This window comes from Rattus rattus, chromosome 18 (genome assembly GCF_011064425.1).
Source record: "Rattus rattus isolate New Zealand chromosome 18, Rrattus_CSIRO_v1, whole genome shotgun sequence".
NCBI lineage: Eukaryota > Metazoa > Chordata > Mammalia > Rodentia > Muridae > Rattus > Rattus rattus.
In genome coordinates this window covers 3,089,926-3,115,030 of record NC_046171.1, presented here as the reverse complement: position 1 = coordinate 3,115,030, position 25,105 = coordinate 3,089,926, and the positions used below count along the sequence as shown (strand labels likewise).

General features: G+C 46.0%; 1 protein-coding gene, 1 non-coding gene and 1 pseudogene across 2 annotated transcripts in view; 2 read left to right on the top strand and 1 right to left on the bottom strand.

The window, feature by feature from the left end:
• Dnah8 (dynein axonemal heavy chain 8) overlaps positions 1-25,105 on the top strand; it is a 245,323-nt gene that overhangs the window by 130,295 nt on the left and 89,923 nt on the right. The window contains exons 62-73 of the mRNA XM_032888883.1: positions 1,629-1,782; positions 3,900-4,064; positions 5,097-5,323; positions 7,234-7,352; positions 8,932-9,035; positions 10,080-10,256; positions 14,192-14,359; positions 14,919-15,134; positions 19,397-19,534; positions 21,454-21,581; positions 22,309-22,480; positions 23,865-24,020. Of these exons, the coding sequence (XP_032744774.1) occupies positions 1,629-1,782; positions 3,900-4,064; positions 5,097-5,323; positions 7,234-7,352; positions 8,932-9,035; positions 10,080-10,256; positions 14,192-14,359; positions 14,919-15,134; positions 19,397-19,534; positions 21,454-21,581; positions 22,309-22,480; positions 23,865-24,020 (1,924 nt within the window). The remainder of the gene's footprint in view (positions 1-1,628; positions 1,783-3,899; positions 4,065-5,096; positions 5,324-7,233; positions 7,353-8,931; positions 9,036-10,079; positions 10,257-14,191; positions 14,360-14,918; positions 15,135-19,396; positions 19,535-21,453; positions 21,582-22,308; positions 22,481-23,864; positions 24,021-25,105) is intronic.
• LOC116887302 lies at positions 17,931-18,876 on the top strand (annotated as a pseudogene).
• LOC116887763 lies at positions 18,976-19,077 on the bottom strand. The gene has a single exon (XR_004386263.1). It is a non-coding gene; the product is annotated as a U6 spliceosomal RNA (small nuclear RNA).

The following is a 25,105-nucleotide window of genomic DNA, read 5'->3' as shown; positions in this document are numbered from 1 at the left end:
CCAGCTCTGAAAAAAAGAAAAAAGAAAAGAAAAAAAAAACCAATAACACTAAAAGGCAAGTTGTGTGTATGTATGTGTTTGTATGTGTGTGTATATGTGAATATTATATGTGTGTATGTATATGTATGTTATATGTGTGTATATGTGTGTGTATGTGAATGTTATATGTGTATGTGTATGTGTATATGTATATGTCATATGTGTATGTGTGTATATGTGTGCATGTGTATGTTATGCGTGTGTGTGTGTGTGTGTGTGTGTGTGACAGGGGCCTCGGGGTAGAGGAGAAGTGCAGACAATAATGGTACGAGAGACTAAAAATTGAGAGATAGTGAAGGGGGGACATGGGAGGAGTTAGAGGGAGGACGGGGAGGGAGATGTAGAAATGACGGGAGCACAGTACTCATGTATGAAATCCTCGCTAAATAAGCAATTGAACAGCACAAACTATGTTAAATAGAAATTAGTTAAAATATGTTAAAGAGGGATCCGTTAAAAGTTAAAAAAACAAACAGCTTAAAAGTTGGGTGGGGGCTTACCATCTTAAAAGACATGCTCCTGGCTTCTCTTGGGACACCTGGAAAAGCTACCATCACAGAGTCTGCCTCCCAGGGGCTGAGGCTAGGCAACGGCTGCCTCCTCAAACGGGACAGCATTCTTCCCCTCTAGCAGAGACTCCTGCCCCAGCCCATCTTCCCTTGTCGAGATGTATCTGAATAGTGGCTCCAGGAGGTGGCCCTGCCGCTTGCACTGTCATACCCTCTTTATGTGACATCATTCACTGTCTTTTATCATCAGCGTATGCATTAGACAGACACCTCAGCAAAGGCCTGACTTATTTTTTTACATCGTAGCCATTGCCCACAGCGCTCACATCTAACGGGGAAACAGGGTGGAGAGAAAAAGCCCAGAGCCTTCCCTTCTCTCATTCCTGAGCCCTCTCGTTACTGCGTTTGCATTACTTATGCCTAACTTCGTGATACATCTGTAGGCTCTCTCTTGGCATCTATCTACTTAGTGAGCTGTGCACATGGCCTCGTGTGATGTAAGCTGTCACTAATTTTTATAGTGGCTTCCCCACCCCTAAACCAAACTCACCCAGATTTCAGGTTAATTTTAGATGTTAGATGACCGTCCACTCAGACGATATCTGTTGATCAGGATGGCCGGATAGGGGTTAATGTTCATTTCCCTTGACCATTACAAATTCTGGATCATTTCCATTAAATCCTCCACTCCTCTGCTCTCGAGATGTATATAACATATTTGTTTCGAACGGCGACACTCAGCTCCCTGTGTTTTCTGGAAGACACCATTCCTCAGTATGTGTTGGAGCCAGTGGAGATGGTTTGTTACTATGTCTCCAGGTAAACTGGGACTACATTAACTTCTTTTAAATCCATGTGTATATGGGTCGTGTGCTCACCACATGTGTGCAGTACCCGCAGAGGCCAGGAGAGGGCAGCAGGTACCCTGGAACTGGAGTTACAGGCAGTTGTGAGGCACCCAGTGTAGAAGCTGGGGCCAGAACTTGAGACCTCTGCTAGAGCAGCGAGCGCTCTTCCGGCCGAGCCATATCTCCAGCTCCATTGAAATGCTTGAAAAATCACTCATGGCTTCCCTCCTAGGTCTTACAACGTGAGCAACCTAATAGAAGACCTAAAGAATTTGTACAAAGTTGCCGGCGCGGACGGCAAAGGCATCACCTTCATCTTCACGGACAATGAGATAAAAGATGAGGCATTCCTGGAATACCTTAACAATCTGCTGTCCTCAGGGGAGGTGGGTCACGGGGAGGGGCCGCTCAGTGTCGAAGCGTGTAGTGCGAGTGTGTGTGCGTGCATGTGTGCACATGTGTGTGCGCGTGTGTGTGCGCATGTGAGTGTGTTTCTGCCTGTGTGTGCATGTATGTACATGTGAATGTATGTGTGTGGCTGTATGGGCACATGTGTGAATTTGCATGTGGAGGTTCCAGGACGGCCATGGCTGTCCTTCCTCTTGCATACCACCCATTCTTTTGTCCGCTTGTTTTGGGCAAGAGATTTCTCACATTCCCCGGGCTCTGGCTACTCTGAGAGCCCCAGGGACCTGCTTGTCTTCATCCGCCCAGTGCTGGGATTGCAAACTCAGGCCCCTGTGCATGGCGTTCTACACAGGCGCAGGGCCTTGGCCTCAGGGCCTTGGCCTCAGGGCCTCAGCACTTGGACTTTGTCACACCTGGCTTTTGTTATTTTTTTGAAATGCGCGTTTCGGAGACTGAATTTAGGTCCTCATGCTTTCGAGGCCAGCGCTTTCCCAACTGAGCCGTCCTCCCAGCCCCTAAATCTAAATTTTATTTGTGCAGGAAGAACAGGAAGTTTACAGAAGCGGGACTGTTTTGCATACATTCCTGACTAGAGAAATGAGATTTAAGCACACACCGGGTAGTGGGTTATTTCATTTTATTTTTGTATTTGTGCGAAATGAATACTGCCATATATATGTATGCTTGTGTGTATATATAATATATATACATACATATATATGTATAATATATATCCTATACATATATACATATATATACATATATATGTGTATATGTATATAAATGTTTTATTCCATCTCAAACAGTTCCTGGCCTATCTTTTATCTTAAGCTTGCTCTGTGTCTTGTTTTATTACTCTGCCTATTTACCAGTTGGGAGGGCAGAATAGTTAGATGAATTTTGTTTGCTGAAAGTGGGCGGGTCCTTGCATTGCTGGTTCCCATGGCCACCCACCTTCCCTTGGTACTTCATTAGGTCACCAGCACTTGTGTCTGCAGAACGACACTGATACTGTCCCTTGACTTCCACAGACATGTGCACGTACATCAGTGCACATAATGTGCACTCCCCCCACACATGTGAACACACACACGTGCACACATACATACATACACACACAAACACACATACCACACACAAGCACACACACACATATATCACACAGGTAGCCTTTCCTTTCACCAAGGGGCCATACACAACATGGTTTCCATTCAGGAAGAGGTGCTGATATGTCTACACCACGTTGTTTGTACCGTGTTTCTGCTCAGGGAAGTCTGTGTGGGACTTGGAGCCAGATGATCTTGCTCTAGTTGTCCACAGCTATCCAAGTTCCAGACTTCCAGAAGAGAAACAGGCCCTCACCATGAGTCGGCAGTGCGTGAATCGATCATTTAAGCTCAGGGCTGGGGCCGTCTTATTCATTAGCAATGGGGGAGATATCCCCAAAGCCAAGCTCCTAGATCCCGACCAATGGGAAGCTCCCAAAACACGCCCTTCTCAAGGTCAAGTCCGCTCCTCTTGACTCTGGCCAGCTGATTGCTCATGTTAGATGGGAGGAGCCCGAGCTAAGCAAACTGTCTGGAGAGTAGAGTTGGGAAGACCAGCCAGTCTGTGTAGAGGGGACCATTCTAAGAGGAACAGCTTCCTCAGGTGGGGGACGCTGAATGGCTCTTGATTATCGTGCTCAATGAAAGAGTCGAACTCTTGATAGTGTCTGGCAAACTGGAATGTGATAGAGGAGCAGAGAAGAGTTCCGATGGTGATGGTATGTGTGCTCTGTGTGTGTGTGTGTGTGTGTGTGTGTGTGTGTGTGTTGAGAGAGAGAGATAGACAGACAAAGAGACAGAACAGGAGAGACAGACAGAGGCAGAGAGACAGAGACAGAACAGAAAAGAGAGAGACAGAGAAAGAAGAGAGAGAAAGAGAGGGGGGAAGGAGAGAGAGGGAGGGAGAGAGGCAGGTAGGCAGACATATAGACAGACAGGGGGGGGGGGGAAGAAGGTAACCAGACTAACAGGAGCACAGCAGTGAACTGGCAGTGGGAAATGACTTAAAACACACACCATGTTCTCCCTTTCTTGAATGCTCCTCAAAGATCTCCAATTTATTTGCCCGAGACGAGTTGGATGAAATCACCCAAGGCCTGATATCGGTGATGAAGAGGGAGCTGCCTCGACACCCTCCCACCTTTGACAACTTGTATGAATACTTCATCAACAGGTCCAGGAGGAATCTGCATGTTGTTCTCTGCTTTTCCCCAGTGAGTCTCCCTTCCTTGTGTGGCAGAATCATGCACCTAATAGGTGACCTTCTCAGATGACATACATTGACCAGAAACAAACCTGTATTTCAAGAGACTGAAATGATTCTTTCTTAGCACAATGATTCCTTGGACCCAAATCATATCACCAGTGTGACTATTTAAGAATATATGAATTATTCGAGGTTGCTGCGTAGTTTACCAGTTCATGAATCACCATGAAGACTTTGGTATTACAATCTTGCCCATCTATACTTATAATACGGACATAACATCTTCTTGATGGGTTTTCGACTTTGACTTTCTCTAGCTCACTGTGCTGGCCAATCTTGCAGACTTTTGCCCCGTGTGGCTACTTAAATATTAATTAGTTGAAATATGTACAAATAAAAAAATCCAGTTTCTAGGTCTTGCTAACCTCATTTCCAGTGTTCACCAGCCATGTGTAGCCAGTGACTACCGTGCTGGGAAGCACTGCAGGAAAATACACACATGTAGGATATTTCCATCCCAGTGTCTGTGTAGCCCCTTTCCCAATCCTCTTGCCAAGGTTTCTCATTGTGAGCTTGTCACTTTCCTCTTAGCAGGCTGTTCCTAGACCTGAACCCAATACGGCAGCCATTTTCCCCAGGACTGGAACCCAATATGGCATCCATTTCCCCCAGGACAGGAATCCAATATGGCATCCATTTCCCCCAGGACAGGAATCCAATATGGCAGCCATTTTCCCTAGGACTGGAACCCAATATGGCAGCCATTTTCCCTAGGACTGGAATCCAATATGGCAGCCATTTCCCCTAGGACTGGAACCCAGTATGGCAGCCATTTTCCCTAGGACTGGAATCCAATATGGCAGCCATTTTCCCAGGACACTAAACACTGCCACAGCTCCGAGAAGGTGGTTTCTTTTCCTTCTCCTTTTTAAAAAGTTTGCAGCATCTCACTGCTGGCCCAGGTGGTGGATACATCCCTCCCTCCAGCTGACCGTACTGCCTCCGTGTTCCTCATGTCTTCTGACCTTGCTCTCCACAGGTTGGTGAGAAGTTCCGGGCACGGTCCCTCAAGTTTCCTGGCTTGATTTCAGGCTGCACCATGGACTGGTTCAGTCGCTGGCCCAAGGAGGCTCTGATCGCCGTGGCCTCATACTTCCTTTCAGATTATAACATTGTCTGCTCCATGGAGATTAAGAGGCACGTTGTGGAAGCCATGGGGCTCTTTCACGACATGGTTTCTGAGAGCTGCGAGAATTATTTCCAAAGGTACGCGAGCTTGGTAGCTGTGAGAATTCTTTCCGAGGGGAAGTAAGATTCCATAAGGTTGATGGCTGCTGGAACTAGAACCACAGAGTTCTCTCCGAAGGAGAATTAAACGTAATGACCAGTAAGCGACTCTTTGCATAGACTGATCGTGCCGGGCCAGGCACATCCCATTTTTCTTGCATTGATTTTCTAGTGATTAAACAATGAAAAGATGCCAGATAAATGAGATTTAAAAATTAACTAGGGACCATGCTTTTAAATACCTCTTTAACCCTCCAGGACTCCGAGTAGCAGACGCTTAATGAATCACTGTTTCATTTGCTTAATTTTGTTTTGAGAATGACCTAAATAATTCCTTATGAACGGTTTAAAACGAGCCTCTTGTCCCAATGCATTATTTATCTTGATTAAGGAAGGGCACTGTTTTTAAGTTTCTTTATTGCCCTATGGCGAGGGAACATTTAGATTTGGCATTTGCATAGCCGAGCCTTATCAAAGCTTTTTTGGCAATTAATTATGAAACAGGACTTTAATTGGGTACAGGAGAACCACTCAGGAAGAACTGTCATGATGTGCGCTCGTTGTGAGCAAGCTGCCCACAGTGGTCTAAAACAAAACAAAACAAAACTGTAGGGTTTTCTTGCCCCACAATGCATAGGAGCTGAGGAGCAAGACTGGCAGGTGGGACTAAAGCAGAGTCTGCTGGGGCCTCCAGAATAGAGGGCTCCCTGCTGGGGCCTCCAGAATAGAGGGCTCCCTGCTGGGGCCTCCAGAATAGAGCGCTCCCTGCTGGGGCCTCCAGAAAAGAGCGCTCCCTGCTGGGGCCTCCAGAATAGAGGGCTCCCTGCTGGGGCCTCCAGAAAAGAGCGCTCCCTGCTGGGGCCTCCAGAATAGAGGGCTCCCTGCTGGGGCCTCCAGAATAGAGGGCTCCCTGCTGGGGCCTCCAGAATAGAGGGCTCCCTGCTGGGGCCTCCAGAATAGAGGGCTCCCTGCTGGGGCCTCCAGAATAGAGCGCTCCCTGCTGGGGCCTCCAGAATAGAGGGCTCCCTGCTGGGGCCTCCAGAATAGAGGGCTCCCTGCTGGGGCCTCCAGAATAGAGGGCTCCCTGCTGGGGCCTCCAGAATAGAGGGCTCCCTGCTGGGGCCTCCAGAATAGAGGGCTCCCTGCTGGGGCCTCCAGAATAGAGGGCTCCCTGCTGGGGCCTCCAGAAAAGAGCGCTCCCTGCTGGGGCCTCCAGAATAGAGGGCTCCCTGCTGGGGCCTCCAGAAAAGAGCGCTCCCTGCTGGGGCCTCCAGAATCCCTGCTGGGGCCTCCAGAATAGAGGGCTCCCTGCTTAGGGTGAGTGGATAGGATTCGTGAGGTGCAGAACCTTCCTGAAAAGCTATGCTTGTTTTTCTGGGATGAGTCTGGGTGACGCCAGGAGTTTCTTACATGTGAAATTACCTTTTGTTTAGTTCTGCGCTCATGATGAGGGCTGAAGCATAAAGCCCACAGTGAGTTGAACCATGACTCCAATGTGGCTGTTTGGAGCTCAGGGCCAATTCAGCTAGACAGGGGAGAGACTGGTCTTGTGCCGAGCGGCAAATAACGGCCAAGTGGAAATAAATTATGGAGCCCATTGGCTGTCCCTCCTTTCTGTCCAGAAACTTGTGGTTGACAGGGCATGCTCATGTTTGCTAATCTATTTGATCTACGCAAACCCTGATGGAGCGATAGGCACCCTCCCCTCAGCTTTCCCTATGTGGAAACACTCGAGGCCAGAGCAACAGACAGATGTGTCCTGTGTTTTCCCAAGGCCTTCTGGGATTCCAGGGACCACCCCTGGCTTTCACAGTGGAAGCAATGTAAGGGGCGCTTCACGGAAAGATACCAGAGTGACCGAGGAGACTATGTTTGTATTCCATTTTCAGATACCGCCGAAGAGCCCACGTGACTCCCAAATCCTATCTCTCATTTATAAATGGTTATAAAAACATCTACACTGAAAAGGTGAAATATATCAACGAACAAGCGGAACGGATGAATATCGGTAAGAGAGGCGGCCAGTTTGTCTCTTTTAGAGTCTGTTTGATGGCGGTCCCAGTGCTTTATTGAATGGGTATCACCGTGCTTGAAAATCAAACACTGTTGTTTTTTTAATTATAAAATATGTATATGTAGGGGTTGGGGATTTAGCTCAGTGGTAGAGCACTTGCCTAGCAAGCGCAAGGCCCTGGGTTCAGTCCCCAGCTCCGGAAAAAAAAAAATATGTATATGTGTATGTTGACTGTGTGAGCATGTGACTGTGTGTGAGCATGTGACTGTGAGCATGTGACTGTGTGAGCATGAGACTGTGTGAGCATGTGACTGAGCATGTGACTGCATGCAAGCATGTGACTGGGTGTGAGCATGTGTCTTGTGTGTGTGCGTGTGTGAGTGCGTGTGAGTGCAGGTACATGTGTAGGTCAGAAGAGGGCATTGAATCCCTTGGAGCTGGAGTTATAGGAAGTTCGAGGTGCCCCGCACGGGTGTTGGGAATAAACTTTAGGTTCTCTGCTCAATACTACAGGCTCTTAACCTACTGTTAGGCAGGAACCTCTGCTCACCCACTCCTGCACGAACTGGGAAACTGAATTTGCCTTCCTTTCCCCAACCCCGCCTGAAAAACTCTGACAAAGAAATGGCTCCAAGAGCCTTGTTCCCCATCCTTGGCAGTGGTGGCAACCTCCTCCCTGATGCTGCTAGCCACCCAAGTGCCTGGCTAAGCGCTCAGCTCTTGACCATACTTGGGCACAAGCCCAGCTTTGGCTGACATGTCATTACTTTTCGCCTGTAGTCTATAAAAGTTCCCCACCCTATCCTGGGCGTGAGACTTTCTCAGCCCTGTTCTTTGGGACCAATGAACCCATCCAGGAGCAGTGCCTAACAAACTTGCCTTTATCGTCTTTTAATCTGGCTTAATCTGGCCTATATCTGTGTCACTGAAGGGGAGAAAAAGTCTATCACCTGGAAGACATCTTTCCAGCTCCTACTTACTTATTTATTTTTGGTACTTACTTTGAGGCCAATGTCTCCTATAGTCTACACTGACCTCTAACTCAGTATATATAGTCCAGGATGACCTTGCACTCCTGAGTGTTTGTCTAATAATAACTCATTTAATTATTAAAAGTAGGTCATGTTGACAAATGCCGCTTGATCTGGTTAAAAAAAACAACAACTGGGCAGTTGCAAACAAAGGGTCCCTTTCTTTCCCCTAAACCCTGGGGTTCACTGTGTCAGACATGAATCAGCCCTCCAAATGCCATTTGCTGACTGGGAGAGGCCATCTTGTGGAAGAAGCAAAACCAGAATGAAGTAAAACTGGGGCTTGGAGAGATGGCTCAGTGGGTAAGGTGTGTGTTGCTTAAGCAGGAGGACCCAGGTTCAGGTCCCCAGCAACCGTGCGAAAAGCTGGGCGTGCTAAGAATCCCGATTTGGCCTTGCCCTAAAGACAGGTGTATTTCTGTCCATGGCGAGCCATGCTGTGTCTGGTACGCACGACGCCATACACGGGCCTTCCTCATAGGTAGCGTATACACACCCGATGCCCGTAATCAGCAAGGGCGTGTCTGTGTGTGTTTGTAAAGGTCTCGACAAGCTGATGGAGGCGAGCGAATCTGTCGCTAAACTCTCCCAGGACCTGGCGGTGAAGGAGAAGGAACTGGCTGTGGCTTCCGTGAAAGCAGATGAAGTGAGTTGGCACCCACACCCATCACGACCAACAAGAAACACCTCCCGCCATTTTGAAAGCATTTTCACACTGTTATGTAATTCTCGAATAATTAAGAATTACTTAAAGGAACCATTATTTCAAAACTGTATTAAAAAATAAATGGGACATGAGCCTGCAGACTAGGTGTGGTAAGACCGTTAGGCTGTGCTATTTAACTTACACAGAGACATGTCTAGACAAGGACATCCTCTGCCTGGTCTTAGAATATTCTTTTTTCTCCATCTACCTAAGTTCTTGCTGTTACTTAGCTGCTTGGGTACTTTCTCGTTAACTGTGAGTTATATTAAGTCTTGTCTTTAAAGTCTTTTCACATTCTAATTTTCTAGGGGACCCAAAGATTGATATTCATTCTCTCTCTCTCTCTCTCTCTCTCTCTCTCTCTCTCTCTCTCTCTCTCTCTCTCTCTTGGTTTTTAGAGATAGGGTTTCAGTGCTGGCAGCCCTGAGTTTACTCTGTAGACCAGACTGGCTTTGAACTTGGAGATCCTCCTGCCTCTGCCTCCTGAGTACTGGGATTAAAGTTGCCCAGTGAGTTGTTTTAATTAGCTAGACATTCACAGGCTGGAAGCACCATTTTTGTGAAAGCTTAAATTTGTTCATATATACTCTAAACCCGAGGACAGCTTCTAAGATGGGATACTGCAGGATACTACTGAGAAACTATTCCAAAGATTTATTTTTTAATTATGTGTATATATGTGTGTCTGTGTCCACATGCACGCAGTGCCCATGGAGGCCAGAAGAGGGCGTCTGATCTCTTGGGGCTGGGGTTACAGACGCCTGTGAGCCACCTGGTGTGGGTGCGTGGGAACGGGATTCAGGTCCTTTGGAAGAGTAGTCAGCGCTCCTAACTGTTCTCCAGCTTTCTCAAAGTAACTTGTAACACACATTTCAATATAGGCGACTTAGATGGACATTTTGTACTCTACTAAATAATTATCTCGCAGACCCAAACCCATACATTTCGCTCTAAAGGGTTTGGCTTACTCTCCTAATTTACCAGGTCCTGGCAGAGGTCACAGTGAGTGCCCAGGCTTCAGCCAAAGTGAAAAACGAAGTCCAGGAGGTAAAAGATAAAGCTCAGAAAATTGTGGATGAAATCGACAGCGAGAAGGTGAAAGCGGAGTCTAAGCTGGAGGCCGCCAAACCTGCGCTGGAAGAAGCGGAAGCAGCCCTGAACGTGAGCCTGCTCTCTTGCGCATGCTCTGTTGTCTCTCTCTGCCTCTGTCTCTCTAGCTCTCTAGCTCTCTGTCTGTCTCTGTCTCTGTCTCTGTCTCTGTCTCTGTCTCTCTCCCCATCCCGCACCCCCAAATCCTCCCTGGTGCCAGTTTTAATTATGTGGAATTAACCCAGGACCTTTGTACTCAGGAAGCAAAGCTGCGCCCTCAATCCCGTTTCTAATGCAGTTTGGAGACAGATGTTGGTTCAGTTTCCTCAGCTACAGGGTTTTAGTGTGCTCGCTCCTTGTCACCTCTTTCTTTCCCAAACCAGCCTTCCTCAAGAACCGGAAACAGAGTCTGCAGATAGTGGCCTAACCTGGGGATGTCCAATCCTTTGACACTGAGACACAACATTGTCAGCTCCAGATACATTGGGCTGCACTCAAAGCTATCCTGGGACACATGTGGCTGGAACCCTCAGGTTGGGAATGCCTCGAGAGGGTATAGTCCTACAATGTTGCCCAGGCTGGCCTCCCGCCATCCTTCTGCCTCAGCCTACCAAGCAACTTAAACAGCACAATGCACAGAACAGGGCACCAGCTCTGGAGGTGGGAGATGGGCCTTTCCTTCTCGTGATCACCGCGTTTACTCATGCAGTCAATGCACTTAATTTTCTGTTTCCATAGATATCATAACAAGCCTTCATAGATTATAGAGGTTTCTATGTCACCATTTGTTGGGCACATTGACAGGGTTCTGTCTGCCTGTCTATTTCTTTTTTTTTCTATTCTTTTTTTTCGGAGCTGGGGACCAACCCAGGGCCTTGCGCTAGGCAAGCGCTCTACCACTGAGCCAAATCCCCAACCCCGCCTGTCTATTTCTTATCTAGTATCTATCTGTCTATTATCTCTAGCCATCATCTATCTATATGTACATATGTATGTATTATGTATCTATTGTATTTATACATATATGTATTATGTATGCGTTATATATATATCTATCTATATATACATATGTATGTATTATGTATCTATTATATTTATAATACATATGTATATATTGTGTATGTATTATATATATTATGTATGTATTATGTATGTATCTATCTTTATATGTATATATATGATGTATGTTATATTTATAATACATATGTATATATTGTGTATGCATTATGTATGCATTATGTAGGTATGTATCTTTATATGTATATATGTATGCACGATGTATGTTATATTTATAATACATATGTATGTATTGTGTATGTATGTATTAGGTATATATTATGTATTATGTATATATGTATCTATATCTATCTTTATATTATACATATGTATGCATGATGTATGTTATATTTATAATACATATGTATGTATTGTGTATGTATTATGTATACATTATGTGTGTATCTATCTTTATATGTATGTATGATGTATCTGCTATATTTATAATACATATGTATGTAATGTGTATGTATGTATTATGTATTATGTATGCATGCATATATGTTTGTATGTATGTATGTATCTATCTATCTATCTATCTCTGAGATTCTGTTGCTGACAAACATCCTGACTCCACTCCTCTCCATGTCTTGACCTTTGCCCTTTCTCTTCTGTTCCTACACACAGTATGACTCTCCCATACAGCAGCACCTGTGGGGTTCTGGAAGAGTCATGGCCTCTTACCTTTGCACGTACCTAAAAGGGCTGCTGTATCTCTCCTTACCAGGATTGCGTTTCCTAACCTCCACTGCCTGGTCACAGCCATGCGTAGAATCTGGGCCCAGTCCTCACCCCTCTAGAAGTTTTCTGTTCTGAGCTTTCTCTGTCACCCCAAGCTTCTGTCCTGACAGGACTCTTTAGAGTAGCTGCGTTTTCTCTGCTCCCTGGGGAGACTATGAAGGCAAGGCTGTTTGTGTTTGCTTTGTTTTATATAGGAGAGTGCCTTTAGCTGTTAAATAAATGAATCGATGTATAGTAACTATTTAGTTCCATGCCCAGGATGCACCCCCACCCCCACATTCCCTTTATGGGTCTTGTGATGACCTGTGAGAGAACCAGATGAATCTCAAGACATTTTATTGATCTGTGTTCTCCTTGTCTTCCTGAGCTTGTGCGTCGGGTGTATTGGTTCATTTTCTATCGCTGCGACAGAGCACCTTGACCAATGCCAGGTACAAAAGGGAGAGTTTAACTGGATTTCCAGCTCCAGACGGTTAGAGTTTATGCTGGAGCAGCAGCTGAGATTTCACACACCAGGCCAGAAAACAGGAAGCAGAGAGCACTCTGGGAATGGTGTGAGTCTTTTGTAACCTCAAAGCCCACCCCCAGGAACACACCTCGTCCTACAAGACCACACCTCCAAATCCTTCCCAAACAGTTTAAGCCATCTGGGGGCCAAACATTCAAACATATGAGCCCTCATCAGCTCCTAAGCATATTTTCATAAGCCGTACACTATAACAGTTTCTCTTGTTTCTATGGAGTTTCTCCCCCTGCCAGAGACAAGGGGTGTGTGTGTGTGTGTGTGTGTGTGTGTGTGTGTGTGTGTGTGTGTGTGTGTTGTATGCATGTCTTGGTCAGGGTTTCTATTCTTGCACAAAGCACCATAACCAAGAAGCAAATTGGGGAGGAAAGGGTTTATTCAGCTCACACTTCCACATCGCTGTTCATCACCAAAAGAAGTCAGGACAGAAACTCACACAGGGCAGGAAGCAGGAGCTGATGCAGAGGCCATGGAGGGATGTCACTTTCTTTTTTTTATTTTTTTTTATTTTTTAAAGATTTATTTATTTATTATATATAAGTACACTGTAGCTGACCTCAGATACACCAGAAGAGGGCATCAGATCTCTTTACAGATGGTTGTGAGCCACCATGTGGTCACCGGGAATTGAACTCATGACCTCTGGAAGAGCAGTCGGGCGCTCCCAACCGCTGAGCCACCTCTCCAGCCCCTTTTTTTAAATCTTTTTTTTTTTTTTTTTTCGGAGCTGGGGACCGAACCCAGGGCCTTGCGCTTGCTAGGCAAGTGCTCTACCGCTGAGCTAAATCCCCAACCCCCTACTTTCTTGCTTTCTTATAGAACCCAGGACCACCAGCCCAGGGATGGCACCACCCACAATGGGCTGGGCCCTCCCCCCTTGATCACTAATTGAGAAAATGCCTTATAGCTGGATCTCATGAAGGCATTTCCTCAAGGGAGGCTCCTTTCTCTGTGATAACTCCAGCTTATGTCAAGTTGACACACAGAACCAGCCAGTACAATGCACACGTACATATTTGTGCATACGTACATATGCATGCACATGTATGTGCAGATCATGTGTGTTTGTGTGTACGGAGACCAGAATTTGACATCAAGTGTCATACTCTGTCACTTTCATATCTGTTTTTAAGACAGGGTCTCTCAGTGACCCTGGCACTGATTGAGTTATATTAGCTGGCCAACAGGCCCCTGGGATCCTCCTGTCTTTGTCACCCAGTGCTAGGATTATAGGTACAGGCTACCACACTTGACTTTAATGTGGGTCCTTAGGATTAAGACTCAGGGCCTCATGCTTGGCATAGAAATCACTTCACTAGCGGAGCCACCTTCCCTATCCTTGTCCCCTCTCTTAATATCTGTTCACAGTTTTGACGACACAAGCTGTCTGAATGTTACACACAGTCTTGGGCAGCGGGACATGTGTGACGGTGACATTTTAAGTCAGTCAGTTGAAGGGGCAATGGAACAAGCATGAAGTCAAATACACAGAAATTGGACCCTAACCATGAAAGGGCCATTATGCAGAAACCATAGGATTTGATTCCCCTGAGGAAAACTGGAGGATGAAATACGCTTTGATTGTGTCCTGCTTTAATTATCTAAGGCTATTAGGTGTCCATACATCAGTCTACTAATACCACTCAGGAAAAAATGGTTTTCTATTGATTCCTATTCGCACCTACAGACCATCAAACCAAATGACATTGCCACAGTCAGGAAGCTTGCCAAACCACCACATCTGATCATGAGAATCATGGACTGTGTGCTGTTGCTATTCCAAAAGAAAATCGACCCCGTCACTATGGACCCGGAAAAACCTTGCTGCAAACCATCCTGGGGGGAGTCACTAAAGGTAAGGAAAAAAAAATCTTTAAGTCTGGGGAGGTGCATCAGGTATCTTAGGACACGAAGAATCAGCCAGAGTAGCGGTCGGACGATAACCAACCACCCTTTATTCAAGAGGTTACCTTAAACTTCGTGTTATATTCGGGTTTCCCCCATCACCGCCACACAGTCCTTTATGTAATGAATTTATTAGAAGGAGAGGTTTATTTTGGTTCATTGTTCTGTTTTCCGGCCATGGTCGATCGGTAGCAGGCAGGCACAGCCCTGTAGCAGCAGCCGAGAGCTCCCATCTTGCGACAGGGCCACAGGACAGAGACTAATCGGGAGTGACATGCGCTTCTGAAACCTCAAAGGCCTCCTCTTCCCCCGGACACACCCCTTCCAACAAGGCCACACCCCCTAATCCTTTCCAAACAGTTCCACCAACCAGGGACCTGAGTACTCAAATATAGGAACCTGTAGGGGCCATTTTCATTCAAACTACCAGGGTTAATAAGTCTATGTCAGCGAAGGAAGGCAGGGTTCCTCTCCTCCCAGACCTGAGAGATTCCCATGCTGTCTTCTAGCTGATGAGTGCCACAGGGTTCCTGTTTAGCCTGCAGCAGTTCCCCAAGGACACAATCAATGAAGAGACCGTAGAGCTGCTGCAGCCATATTTTAACATGGACGACTACAATTTTGAAAGCGCCAAGAAAGTCTGTGGCAACGTGGCCGGGCTGCTGTCCTGGACACTTGCCATGGCAATATTTTATGGCATCAACAGGGAAGTCCTGCCCCTGAAGGTAAGTTTCCCTCCTCCCCATACATCAGTGCTTAGTAAAGTCAGTCCTAAGGGCAACAGAAGCTTGGTCTCCGTGTGGGACTCCTGACAGTGGGAACACGGGTGGCCTCTGATTCTGTTGCCTGACTTTGGGACGTTTTCCCTCTACTGGGCTGCTTAGTCTAAAACAAGGAGACATGTACGCAGTCGTCTTACTGAAATTTGATATGCCAAGGCTGGTCGATATCCACGGGAGGCCTCCCCTTTTCTGAAGAGAAAGGGATGAGGGAGGGGAGTGAAGGTTGGGGCAAGGAGGACTGGGAGGAGAGGAGGGAGGGGAAACTGCAGTCGGAATGTGAAGTAAATAAATAAATTAATTAGCTAAAAATAATTAATATTCGCCTCATGTAGTAGGAGAGAATAAAGACTATGCCTACTCTTAAACAAAAAAGAATTATCATTAGCAGACTGTAATTTAGAGTAACATGGGCAAATGTTTCTGTAACCACGTTTTAATTCTAGTATTTATTCATTTATTTTTGTAACGTACAGCCCAGGATGGCCTGGAACTAGCTCTGTAGACCACGCTGGCCTGGTGCTCACAGGGATCTGCCTGCCCCCGCTTCCTACCTGGATTCATCCCACGGGGGCTAAAGTCGTACACCAACCACTCTGCCTGTTTTCCACTCTTGTGGTCTTAGAAAGTTTCTCTCTGTTTTCTTTTTTATATCTGGTGCATGCTTCTTGACGATGAAGACAGCCCAAACTAGCTTGTTCACATCAACAGGAAATTAATCCCCCCCCCACTCCGAATAATCATAGAGCTGCCGCAAAGGCAAGCTTAGCCTGTCTCTGAAAGCTCAGAGGCTAAGGACGGAGCTTGCCCACGGCATTTCGAACTATGCTTACAGATGTTAGGATCAGTATCTAGAAATGTCCCCGATTTCCGGCACTGAATGAAGACCCAATTTAAAGTCTGAAATACACAAGCAAAGTTGCTTATGAAAGAGAAGCATGGGGGTGGGGGTGGGTGACAGCTCAATCCGTAAAAGCTTGCTTTGCAAAAATAACGAGCCGAGTTCCATCTGTGAAAAGAAAGCCCAGAGTGCTCTAGTTTCAGCTCCTGAGGAACAGAGACAGATTTCCTGTAGTTCTGAGGTTAGTCCTGAACGTATTTAAATGCACGTATGTACGTACGTACGTCTGTACGCACGCACGCGCACAGGCATGGCAAAGGGAGAGAAACCCGGAAGTCTTGGAAATACAGGCAAGGTGTTAAGAGGGAAGTTGCTGCAGTCCAAAAAACTCCACGCAAGCAAAACTTTTTACTGTGAGGAAATAGACATTCTCGAAGATGAGGTCAAAGTATCGAGAATTAGCCAAGCCCCTACCATATATGCACACACACTCATGTTGTCTATACATCTTGCATGTCTGAGGATGATCCATGTTGGGTGATTTTTATGCAACGGTGCGTAAAATATTCCACCGTATCTCCAGGCTCCACCCCAACCAAGCCGAAAGCGCTGTGGGTGGACAAGCAGAGTCCTGCCGCTCTTCGCGAGAAGCCTTTTAAGACACGACTGCCTCTGTAAGATCAGCGTAGACAATTCTGAATGAAATAGAAAAATAAAGTTTTAATAGAGGGAAATGATGGGAAAACAACCCCAAACGGGAAGATAATGAAATGAAAACTTTACTAGACATTTAGATTCAGGGGTAAAGGACCGTTAAGAGCAAATATTTTTTGTTTTTAATTAATAAAAAAAATGGTCCCCAGCTAAGATCCAATTATAATAATGCTTTGTGAAAGAAAAAAGATAGCGTTGCATTCACTAAAACATAAAAAGGAATGAAAATCCCATATTAGGTGCGAGCCAACAGAAACACTCTGGTGGCCTGAGACTGTGGCATGTGTCATTGGTCCTTGACAGATCTAGGGGGTATGAGCCAGCTTCACAGGGGTCAGGTGGAAGACACCTTTAATCCCAGCCCTGGGGCCGGGGGGGGGGGTGGGGGGTGGGGGTGATGGGGGTGGGGGAGTGGCAGGTAGAACGCTGGGACTTTGAGGTTAGCCTGGTCTAGAGTGAGAAGCCACCTAAATAAATAAGCAAACAAGTACACAAGAAGGAAAACGAGACATCTATTAAAGTACTTCTACCCCAGAGAGCCCGGGCTGTGTAACACTAATTCATTATTTTAAACCGACAGGAAGCAGATAGTTACCATGTAGAATTTACAAAAGAAAAGAGGAAAGGAAAGAAAGGTTACCGTTACCGTGACTTTATTTCAAAAAGCATCTTTACCAGAATCACAGACCAAATTGCTGACATATCCAGCAGTATTTGTTACCATATCGTTTTTAAGAACTAAAAGCCAGTGAGAGGAAGAATATGTGTAAACACAGGAAATATTAGTAAGTCAAGATGCATCCAGATAATAAAACCTCACAAAGTCACAGTGCCAGTTGGAAAGGCATTCCAAGGGACAGGCGAGATGGCTCAGCAGTTAAGAGCACTGGCTGCTCTTGCAGAGGACCCGGGTTCAATTCTCAGCTCCCACACAGTGGGTCAGAACCTCAGTTCTAAGAGATTGATGCCCTCTTCTCAGACAAACATGCAGGCAAAACACCCAAGCAGATACAATGATTTTTTTTTCATTTAAAAATACCGATGTGTGGCAATGATTAGAGCCTATTAATTAAAAAACTTAAAATGATACTTAGTACCTTTTAAAAATTGAGAAGCTAGCCTTTATTTCTGTGTTCCTCGCATTAAAAACATGGAACACCGGCCTCTCTCCTCGAGTCACCGCCAGGATGAAGTCCATCCTCCTACAGGGCCATGAGCTGTCCATCGCGCAAATCAAGTATAACCTAGAAAGAGACCTTCTCCTCTTCACTGTGGCCAAAGACCCTATTGTCAACATGTGGTACTCTGTCAATGGCGAGACACTAGGCACCTACATGGGCCACACTGGAGCTGTGTGGTGTGAGGACACTGACTGGGACACCAACCATCATGTCCTCACTGGCCCAGCTGACAACAGCTGTCGTCAGGAAAGCAGCTGGCACTAGTCAAGACCAACTCAGCCGTGCAGTGCGGACCTGTGGCTTTGACTTTGGGGGTAACATCATCATGTTCTCCATGGATGGGGTATCAGTGTTTTGTGAGCTTCTTTGATCTGTGGGATCCAAGCCAGATTGACAGCAACGAACCCTACCTGAAGATGCCCTGCAATGATTCCAAGATCACCAATGCTGTTTGGGGTTCCCGGGGGAGTGCATCATCGCCGAGAGCTCAACCAGTACAGCGCCAAGTCTGGAGAGGTGTTGGTGAGCATTAAGGAGCACTCCTGGCAGATCAGTGACATCCAGCTGTCTAGAGACATGACCAAGTTTGTCACTGCATCCAAGGACAACACAGCTAAGCTCTTCCACGCCACGAGTCTTGAACATCAGAAGACTTTCCGAACAGAATGTCCCGTCCACCCGGCTGCCCTGTCTCCCAACTATGACCATGTGGTGCTGGGAGGTGGTCAGGAAGCCATGGATGTGACCATAACCTCCACCAGGATTGGCAAGTCTGAGGCCAGGTTCTTCCATTTGGCTTTTGGAGTTTGGAAGAGTCAAGGGCCACTTTGGACCTATCAACAGCGTAGCCTCCCACCCTCACGGCAAGATCTACAGCAGCGGTGGTGAAGACGGTTAAGTCCGCAACCACCACTTCCACCCACAGTTCTTTGAGTTCAAGTTTGAGGCCTAAGGGGCTGGATCTCTGAAGGGGCTGGATCTCCATCCATAATGGGGAAGCTGCTCACAGAAAAGTTTTAGACTCTGAGAAATAAATTAGTTTGTTAAAAAAAAAAATGTGGAACCCCTCTTGAATTTGCATGCCATCCCTGCGCAGGGGCCGTGGTGATCTCTGCATCGTTCTAACTTCAGTCCACCAGCAGCCGAAGGGGGCACCATTCAGCACCTTCTTCACACAGTTCTTATGTAAAAAAAAAAAAAAAAAAAAAAATATGGAAGTTCGGGTTTTTTTTATTCTTCCTTTGCATTGTTGCATTTTCTGTGTTTTCTGTAGCGAGCATTAATAATTAAAAGGGGGAAAAATTAATAAACTATCCCCAAGACAGCCTGTCTCCCCAGTTGCAAACACCAAAACAGATGACCCCAGAAGTAGCACCCACTGCAAAAAATTCTGCGATTTATACGATAATTTACGAACCGAGATCATGAATGTTTCATGGGGCTTGTGTGAACCTTCTCCCCTTCTTTCAAAGGCAAACCTGGCCAAGCAGGAAGGCCGGTTGGCTGTGGCCAATGCGGAATTAGGGAAGGCCCAGGCACTGCTGGACGAGAAGCAGGCTGAGCTGGATAAAGTGCAGGCCAAATTTGATGCCGCGATGAACGAGAAAATGGTGAGGAGGGAGAAGAGACGTACAGGTGCTCTGGGGGAGGCAAGTGGCTGTCGGGTTAAATGAAAGGCAGCTTTAAGGCTGCTACGTTAAAAACAGGGGCAAACCGGATATGTGATGTCCCAGTACACATAGGCATGGGATGATGTTTAAATCGGGGCAGATCCTTATCTCCTCAAGTATTTTCCTTTCTCAAATAGCATGCATTCCCTCTCATAGGTGGGACCTAGTCATATCTGTCTAGATCTCTCTCTGCTTCCCATCAATTCATACTTATTACTTATCCATTCATCTATCTATCTATCTATCTATCTATCTATCTATCTATCTATCTCATCTATGTATCTACCTATCTATCTATCATCTATCTTCCTATCTATCTACCCATCTGTCCACCCATCCATCCATCCATATCTATCTATATCTATATCTATCTATCTATCTACCTACCTATCATCTATCTTCCTATCTACCTACCTACCCATCTGCCCACCCATCCATCCATATCTCTATCTATCTATCTATCTATCTATCTATCTATCTATCTATCTATCTATCTATATCTATCTATCTACCTACCTATCATCTATCTTCCTATTACCTAGCTACCCATCTGCCCACCCATCCATCCATATCTCTATCTATCTATCTATCTATCTATCTATCATCTATGTATCTATATATCTATCTGTATCTATATATCATCAATCTGTAGATGTCTATCATCCATGTAGATATATATTTATATCTATCTGTATATTTTTGCCCATTTATATGTATGAATGAATGTAACTATGTATCTATCATCTATGTAACTATGTATCTATCATCTATGTAACTATGTATCTATCATCTATGTAACTATGTATCTATCATCTATGTAACTATGTATCTATTACCTATGTATCTATGTATTTATCAATCATCTATACATATAGATATACATCTATATGTATCTGTATATTTATTCATCCATCCATCCATTGATTTATATGTATGCGTCTGTCATCTATCATCTATCTACCTATCTATAATCATCACCAGTTTATAATCGGCATAAAAGCAGGAGGAAAACACGGGGTTAAGGGAGAAACAGAACCATTAAGAAGGGAGGATGGCGGGTTGGGGATTTAGCTCAGTGGTGGAGCGCTTGCCTAGGAAGCGCAAGGCCTGGGTTCGATCCCCAGCTCGAAAAAAAAAAAAAAAAAAAAAAAAAAAAACAAAAGAAGGGAGGATGGCAACAGGGACACAGATTATGAACAGAGCACAATTTCACACAGTCCGAAATGTCGCAGTGAAGTCTGTTATTTTGTATACTGACTAAAACCTAAAGGAACAGCCTCATTTTTGCTATTATTGGTTTTCTTTGAAAAAGAGTTAATAGAAATACTACTTTAACTTCTATAAATCTTGGGGTCTCATAATTTTCTTGACTTTTAGCCCTATTTAACTTTTAGGTAAGTAATTATTCCCCTATGGACAGAGTTGTACACACCCCACTTTTTCTCCACTCAGCCCAGCCAGAGATGACCCTGAATCTCTGATCCTTCTGACTCTCCACTTCTGTGGTGCTGGGATTATAGGCTTGCACTCCCATGCCTTTATGTGTTGCTGGGGATTAAACCCAAGGCTTCATGCATGCCAGGCAACCGCTCTCCCAACTGAGCCTCGTCCCCAGCCTGTTTTACATATGCCTTCGAAATTTTGTGAGGTTAAAAAACAAATCAAATCACTGTAGAATGAATGAATGATCAAAATGTAATCGATGTGTTAATCTGTCACTGTGCAATTTTCCAGCTACATTCACTTTGCAAGCTGAGAAATGCTCCCCCCCCCCCGCGTAGTTTTACGTGGGAACGCAACACGTCCCTGCTCGAGAGCTTTAATGTGTTGTCTGAGACGTTTCTCATTTCCGAATGCAGGACCTGCTCAATGATGCCGACATGTGCAGGAAGAAGATGCAGGCAGCCTCCACGCTCATTGATGGGCTGAGTGGAGAGAAAGTCCGGTGGACACAGCAAAGCAAGGAGTTCAAGGCGCAGATTAACAGGTAGGTAGTCCTCGTGGGCTCCCTTCTTAGACATCCACTCCCATTCTACCTCTCTGTGACATTGAGACCACAAATCCTACCGCCATCCACTCATTTCCGAATCCCCCAACAGGACTTTGAGGAAGCACTGCTGGATACATTTCTAGCAGGGGAGTGTGGGGTGGGGTGGGGGGCTGGAGGGAGGGTCAGGGGAGGATTGGGGGAGGACGCACATCTGGAATCCCAGAACTAGGAGGGTAAAGAGACAAGTAGATCCCTGCGGCTTCTCTGGTCAGCTAGTGAGCTCCCAGCCGGAGAGAAACCCTGTCTCAAAAAACAAGGTGGGGTGACACCTGAGGAATGACAACTGGCATTGCTGGCCTACGTACAAGAGCACTGGCACCCATGCATTTGCACATGCGCGCTCGTACATGCAAAGGTTTCTGCACACGAGCATGCAGACACATATGCAAGCATACACCAAGTGTTTACCTGAGACTGGTTGTAAACAGGGCATGCAATAGGAAGAAGGCATGGTCCATACTTCAGGAAGGAGCCCTGTTTGCAGCTCTCTGACCCACCCGAGTATGACCCCGCCCACCCCTTTTGCACTTAAGGGTTCTCTTTTTGCAGTCTTTCCACGTCCAGGGGCAAAGAGAGATTATACCATGGCATAGCAAGCCTGCACCGTGGCTTCTCCGGTGGCTCCCTCTGATGAGAGGGCATCTGCATTTTTTTTTCTTCACAGACTCGTAGGCGATGTTCTGCTATGCACAGGCTTCCTCTCCTACCTCGGCCCCTTCAATCAGATATTTAGGAACTATTTGCTGAAAGACCAGTGGGAGTTAGAGATGAAAGCGCGGAAAATCCCTTTCACCGAAAACCTGAATCTTATTGCGATGTTGGTGGACCCTCCCACAGTAAGTTTGACTCTCCCTAGAAATATCAGAATTTCAGCCTCATTTTAGTTCATTTATTTATGTATGTAAGTATATGTATTGGGGATTATGTTATATATATATATATATATTAATGTAGTGTATTAGTTTCTTAATGCTATGACAAAATAAGGAAAACAGGTTTGTTTTCGCTCCCAGTTAGAGGGTAAAGTCGGCCACAGCAGGGGAAGCTATTTGGTGGCTGGACACATTGTATCCACTGTCAGGAAGCAGAGAGGTGGAGGGGAGGAGGGGAGGAGGGGGAGGGGGAGGAGGAGGAGGAGCTAGTGTCAAGGTCACTCTCTCCTTTTTTTATTCACTGGGGGACCCCAGGTCATTGGATGCATGGCACCACTCGAATTCCTAGTGGGTCTTCCCTCCTCTGTGAAATCTCAGAGGCTTACACAGGCAGCCCAGAAATGTATCTCCTGGGTAAGGACAAACCCAGTCAAACTGATGTGAGTTCCAGTGTTACAAGTAAGCAGCAGTTACTGTATCCTCCGGAGAGGCAAGGCTGTGGATTTCCCATGTTTTGTGTTTAAAGGTTAAAGTAGCCTCAGGTTCAAGCACTGTTACAGGGGGTGGATTTCACGCAGGAGATACATTGGGCACTGTGTGCCAGGGTGGGTCCAGATGGCCAGCCCTCAGTCATCTGGGTCTTTGGAGGTGCTAGGGGGTGATTTAGCAAAGATGGATTCTACTTGCTCCGTGGGATCTCTGAGTGATTTCATTGACCATGATGCAATCCCATTTCCTTTCGGGAAGGAAATCGTCATGCTTACCATTGATGAACTCCAGCCAAAGTCTTTGCATAAGCCTCGTGGACAGAACCAGAGGCTAAGAAGAGAAAGAAGGAGCACTAGGGGGATGAGGGCTATCTTCTTCTCTGACACTGGTTCACTTTCACAATGTCTTTTGTAACTGTCTGTCTGCCTGTCTGTCTATCCGCCTGTCTGTCTATCCTATCTATCTATCTATCGATCTATCTATTTATTTCTGTTCTTAGTACCCACATCGTGTGGCTACCAGCCCCTGTATCTCCAGGTCCGGGGGGTGGGGGGTAATTACTCTCTCTTCCCTCCTCAGCAAGCAGTTCCCTCATGTGTACAAAACCATCCACCCACACATACAAGGACAAATTAAAAAATAGACACTTAAGTAGCAAAACTTGCTTTCTAATTCTGAACTTGATTAACATCATTTGGCTCATATTCGCAGGTTGGTTTGTCCCCTCCCCCCCACCAACTAGATACCTCAAATGGAAACATGTGTTTAAGTTATTGCCATTTAACGTTATAGGCTCTCAATGACCAACGGTCACATTCCTGTTCCTTAAGCGAACATCCCCCCACTTCCCCCTCTTCAGATTGGCGAGTGGGGCCTGCAGGGACTCCCTGGAGATGACTTGTCAATTCAGAATGGCATTATTGTGACAAAGGCCACCAGATACCCTCTGCTTATTGATCCCCAGACCCAGGGGAAAACGTGGATTAAATCGAAGGAGAAAGAAAACGACTTGCAGGTATGTCTGACTTGCATGTATATAAGTCAGGATGTGCTCTCAAAGTCCCAGGGGAACCTGCCACCCGTGAAGTTGTCCGTGTACCACCTTGGCTTGCTATTCCCATAACAAATACTTGTGTTGCTGGAATGTCCTACCCTAATAAGCCCGTACGAGAGATAAACAATGCAGATGCTATAATATAGGCTATGTGCCTAGATTGGGCAGACCTAACACTCTGCTAACTTATTCCCCAGTTGTAAGACCCCTGTTTCTTGTGGTTTCTCTCAGCCATGTGGTTCTGGTCTATCGTGGCTCCCTCTTCCTCCTCTTCCTCTATCCCTTCTTCTTCTCCCTTAACCTGCCATCCCCTCTCAAGCCTCCAGTCCCACCTTTCCCTCCCACTGCCCAATCACAGGCTCTAGCCCCTTATTGACCAGTTAAAATGGGGAGAAGTTTCACCTGGCATCTCCTGAGAACATGACGGTCTGCTCGGAAGAGGCAACCCTTCTTGAGGAAGCGGTAGTTAGCATTAGAATATAAGCAACACCAGGACAACCCTCTACCTGCTTGAGATTAACCAGCCTACAAAGACAGAGGGTTTATTGTGACTTATAGTTTGCAAGAGTTTGGTCCATTATCAGTCAGTTCAGTTGCTTCGGGCTGAGGTAGCTGATGGCGGTGGTATTGTGGCAATACTGTTCGCCATGGCCAAAAAGTGGAAGAAGATGAAGGGCGTGGTACTTCTGTTGCGTCTAAAGGTATAACCTGGACATCAGTTCATCCCTGTAGACTCTACCTCTTAGTGTTCAGGAACATTCCAGATATACATAAACTGTCACGTCGCTTCTCTGGCCAGCATTTGCTTGTTTGTCATCGTGTACATCCACAATTTGGGGCAACAGCTCCGATGATGTAACTCCCTTCGTATTCTTTGTGTTTATCTGTTTATCTTTAGGGTCTGGCTGTCATGGATGCCATGCTGGCCTCCGACTTAGCACATAAACAAGGATGGCTTTGAACTTCTAACCCCTCTGTGCTCCACCTCCCTGCTCTCTTTTCATGCCCACTCTCACGTTCCCTGTCTCTCTATTTCCCTGGCAGGA